The 4,119-nt window shown below is 48.3% G+C and overlaps 1 protein-coding gene across 1 annotated transcript in view; it reads left to right on the top strand.

Moving 5' to 3' along the window:
• LOC144615268 (uncharacterized) overlaps positions 1 to 2,967 on the top strand; it is a 50,366-nt gene extending 47,399 nt beyond the window's left edge. The window contains exons 12-14 of the mRNA XM_081794904.1: positions 1,168 to 1,222; positions 1,302 to 1,444; positions 1,546 to 2,967. Coding sequence (XP_081651030.1) covers positions 1,168 to 1,222; positions 1,302 to 1,444; positions 1,546 to 1,648 — 301 coding nt within the window. The 3' untranslated portion in view covers positions 1,649 to 2,967. The remainder of the gene's footprint in view (positions 1 to 1,167; positions 1,223 to 1,301; positions 1,445 to 1,545) is intronic.
• The last annotated feature ends 1,152 nt before the right edge of the window (positions 2,968 to 4,119 follow it).

Consider the following 4,119-nt stretch of genomic DNA (forward strand, 5'->3'; position numbering starts at 1 on the left):
GATGGAAGGTAGAATACATGAGTCCTTCCCGTAAAGTAGGGGGAAAACTTCCTTCTTCCTCCTTCTGGTTTTCGAGGCCCCGCTCTCCATTCCCTTTATCCAGACCCAATAGAATTTGAACTGGGAGAGACCTTAGATAATCATTTATCTCTTCCTTTTATAATAATGAGATGGAGAAGGAGAAAAGGAAGATATCTTGCCGGACGGTTGTATCACTAGTACCACTAGAACCAGAAAGAAGATGGTTCCTTTCCAGTTGGGCACGTCTCTGACTACACTGTGCTTGGGCTGTGAACTGCATTTTATGTCACAACTCAGTGCACACATACCGTATAGACATAAGTACCTTCTAAAACAAACTTACCATACACTCTGATTCTTTCTGTTCTGTTTTTTTTAAGTTTATTATTTATTTGGGGGGGAGGGTGGAGCAGAGAGAGAGAGAGAGAGAGAGAGAATCCCAAGCAGGTTCTACACTATCAGCACAGAGCCAGACACAGGGCTCGATGTCACAATCTGTGAGATCATCACTTGAGGCAAAATCGAGACTTGGGCTGCTCACCTGACTGAGCCACCCAGGTACCCCCTATTCCATTTGTATTCAAAAAGAGTATTTTGTGTTTTAGCGCTAGCCGTGTGTTTTCAGGTGATTTCACGACTCACTCACTCATCTGCCTGCAGTGTGAAAGTCAGTGAGCTAGATAACTGCTGGTTGGACTCAGGCATTCACTCGGTGCGATTCATCTTGTAAGGTAAAGCAGCTAGGAAAATAGAAACACCTCCCCACCCGCCAGCAAATGATGCCTGTGAGGCTAAGCCTGGCGGGGACTGATGTAAAATGCTTCTGGAGAGAGTTGGTGCTTCTGCCGTGTGGTCACCCAGTTTGTTGACTGTACAAGGGCACTTGGCCAAGGGCCAGAAGGTGAGCAGGGTGAAAATCCTGCCTATACTTCATGTCAAGTTACATACAAAGGTCTCCCAGGGACACTGTGGGGCCATTATGGACAGACACAGGAAAATTCTGAAAGCCCAGCATGTATGGAATTATTTCTGAGATCCCAGGTCTGTGTTGATTTTGCTTGCTAATAAGACTGGAGAAATACATTGTGAGAGGCATGGAAAATGGTACGAATCACTAATTGTCTGTGTGTGTGTGTTTCCTTCAAGGGGCTTCTTTGGATCTCTGCTGCGTAAGAGATGCTCAGAGGAAAGTGACAATCAGGTAAATCTGAGGAGGATAAAGTACCGTGGCTGGAGAAGGCAGGGGAAACAGACCTAACGTTGTCCTTTCTGTTTTCTAGGAGGGCTTTTTCTGGAGAAGGCGGCCACTTTGGCTTAGGGACATGTACAGACCCCTCAATGCCACACGCAAGAAAAACATGGCACAGAAGCTACACGACAAGGATTCTTCTGATGAAGATGAGATTTTCAACATGGAACTAGGGTACGTGATTGGGGAAGATTTTCTCTAAAACGAGGAAATTATGAAGAGTTGAATTGTTCCTTTCGAGAGTCAAAGCCTTGGCATTCTTCTCCTTTTCCCAGGGAGGCTGGCAAAGCCACAGCAGAGAAGACTCGGACCACAGATTCCACTACTGAAGAGCTGGGTGACGAGAGTGAGACAGCACGTGAGATTGTCACAGAGTGAACGCCGTCCTGCCTCAGGCCACCTACAAAGTTTACTTTCCGATACTGGCTTCTCAGCATTGCTTGTAAAATACTTTTTTTCTCATATTAAAATGTATAAATCCATAACCAATTCTAGCCACGTGGTAAGGAATTAAAACGTAAACGGTTAAATATTTATCTACAGACAACAGGGGCCACAGGCGAGAGAAGCAGGACTGAAGCCAGAGTCCCTCGTGGTAGCCAGTATTTCCACAAGACACAGTATGGGCAAAGTAGGGTGAACGGGGCGTCTTTCCGTCATTTCCCTGATACGGTCAGTCTCTGGAAACTGGAAAACGTATCTTCAAGGGGCTTAGACTATTAAGTTAATTAACAGCCTATTCTGGTGCTCTCTCCCCTGGCTCACCAAATACCAGTTATTCACAACGCGCTTGACCCCCTGCCCATAGAGGATCATCTCTCTCTGGCCCCTCTGTGAGGTCTTTGGGGTTGCCAGAATATTTGGATCGCTGAGCCGACCTCCACTGTAGGGCTGAGGCCTGTCTTTCTTCCCAAGAGCTCAAACTCAGACACAAAATGTGTAGTTGGAAGTAGGGTGTTCCTCAACCTTACAAGCTAGTAGATAATTCCCATTGGGTTTTTTTGTTTGTTTTCTTTAAAAAAAAAAAAAAAAAAGTCCCCACCCTCAGAGAGCTAGCAGGGAGATGCTGGAGGGTTAGAGTAAAGAATGTGTGAGAGCAGTAATTACCCAGGACTGCCCTGCTCAGGCCTTTATTTCAGAACACTTATTGGTGGGGGCACTTACTGTTCACCTGTACCCCACTAGCCTCTGCTGACCCCACTGAGGGTCGGATGCGTGCGGCTGGGCTCTCTCCAGTTCAGCCCAGCACCACACCTACCACTGCTTTCCTACCCAGCTCAGATCAGGGCTGCACGATTCCAAGAGATAATGCAGCACAACGTGCAGAAGACGCAAACATCCCTCCACTTCTGCAGAGGAGGGCGTTAACCAGTCACATTTAGGATGTTGGGAGGAGTCGGGGTGCCTGGGTGGCTCAGTCCAGTGAGCATCCGACTTTGGCTCAGGTCATGACCTCATGGTGTGGGAGTTTGAGCCCTGCATTGGGCTCTCTGCTGTCAGCACAGAGCCCACTTCAGATCCTCTGTCTCCCTTTCTCTCTGTCCCTCCCCCCAGCTCACACACTGTCTCTCAAAAATAGATAAACATTAAAAATAATGAAGTCATCTATGCTTTCTGAGTACATGAATGACAGGTTTTAGAAAAAGGACGTCAGAGTCAAAATACAGTAGTGAATAAAAGAAATCCTGAATTAACAAGGTTTGATAATCTCTTTTCTTAATGTCTGTTTATTTTGAAAGAGAGCAAGGGGGGAGGGGCAGAGAGAGAGGGAGAGAAAGAGTCCCAAGCGTGCTGTGTGCTCAGTGTGGAACCCGATGCGAGGGACTCGATCTTACGACCGTGAGATCACAGCCTGAGCTGAAGTCAAGAGTCGGATGCTTAACCGACTGAGCCGCCCAGGCGCCCCTGACAATCTCTTTAAATGCCCCCAAATAAATGCTGGTGGCTTAGCGATAGGTGATGGAATATGGCACCAACCGCTGGCCACCAACAGAGTCCCCCGAGGGGACAGTAGGACTGGGGCACAGCCCAGCAGGTTTGGCAGGGTTGGTAGGAACGGTTCCAAGCGGGGTGATTGGCCCATCAGTGCCTCTTCGGCTTTATTAGTTTGCTGCTGCTGGGCAAGGACACCTGTTCTCCTGGTGCCTGCTCCCGTTCCCCCAGCGTTTTAGTGAGAACGGCCACCAAGTGTCTGTCTCTGTGTGGTGACGTCAGCCAACAAATAACTGTGTTGAAAGCACAAGACTAGAGAGTAACAGTAATCGGAAGCGGCAGCAGCACCTAGTTTACTATTTGCTTACTTGGTGTCAAGGCCTGGGTTGGGTGTTTTGCAGTCTTAATTTAGCCCAACAGTCCGTGAAAACATACTTTATTATCCCCATCTGGCAGATAAGGGGACAGGGCTTAAAGGATGTAGGTACCCTGTTCAGGTGCCCAAGGCCGCAAATCCAAAACTGCCAGGTAGGGGTTTAATCCAGGCCTGTTAACTCCAAAGCCTGCTGACGGTTATACTGCCCTGCTGCAGGGTGCAGGGGTACAGAGACGTCTAAGCCATGGTTACCATCAAAGAATCAATAATTATAACGATGAGGATGGTGGCCGCTACTGTTTGTTGAGCACCTGCTTTGAGCCAGGCGCAGTACTAGGCCCTTTAGTCACTCTTAGGTCACAAGGGCAGAAACTCCTCATGCCAGCTCAAACTCCTTCATGAGCTGGGTGGAGCGGGGGCCGGTGGTGACTTTTTGAAGAAGAGAGGTGGACACAGAGACAGAGCTGACGAGAAACCAAGAAGACCCATCTGTGCATAGTTGGGCTTCCCGAAGTGTGGGCCGGGATTCCAGGCAACTCCA

The sequence above is a fragment of the Panthera onca genome, assembly GCF_046562875.1.
Source record: "Panthera onca isolate mPanOnc1 chromosome E1 unlocalized genomic scaffold, mPanOnc1 haplotype 2 h2.Chr16_ul_9, whole genome shotgun sequence".
NCBI lineage: Eukaryota > Metazoa > Chordata > Mammalia > Carnivora > Felidae > Panthera > Panthera onca.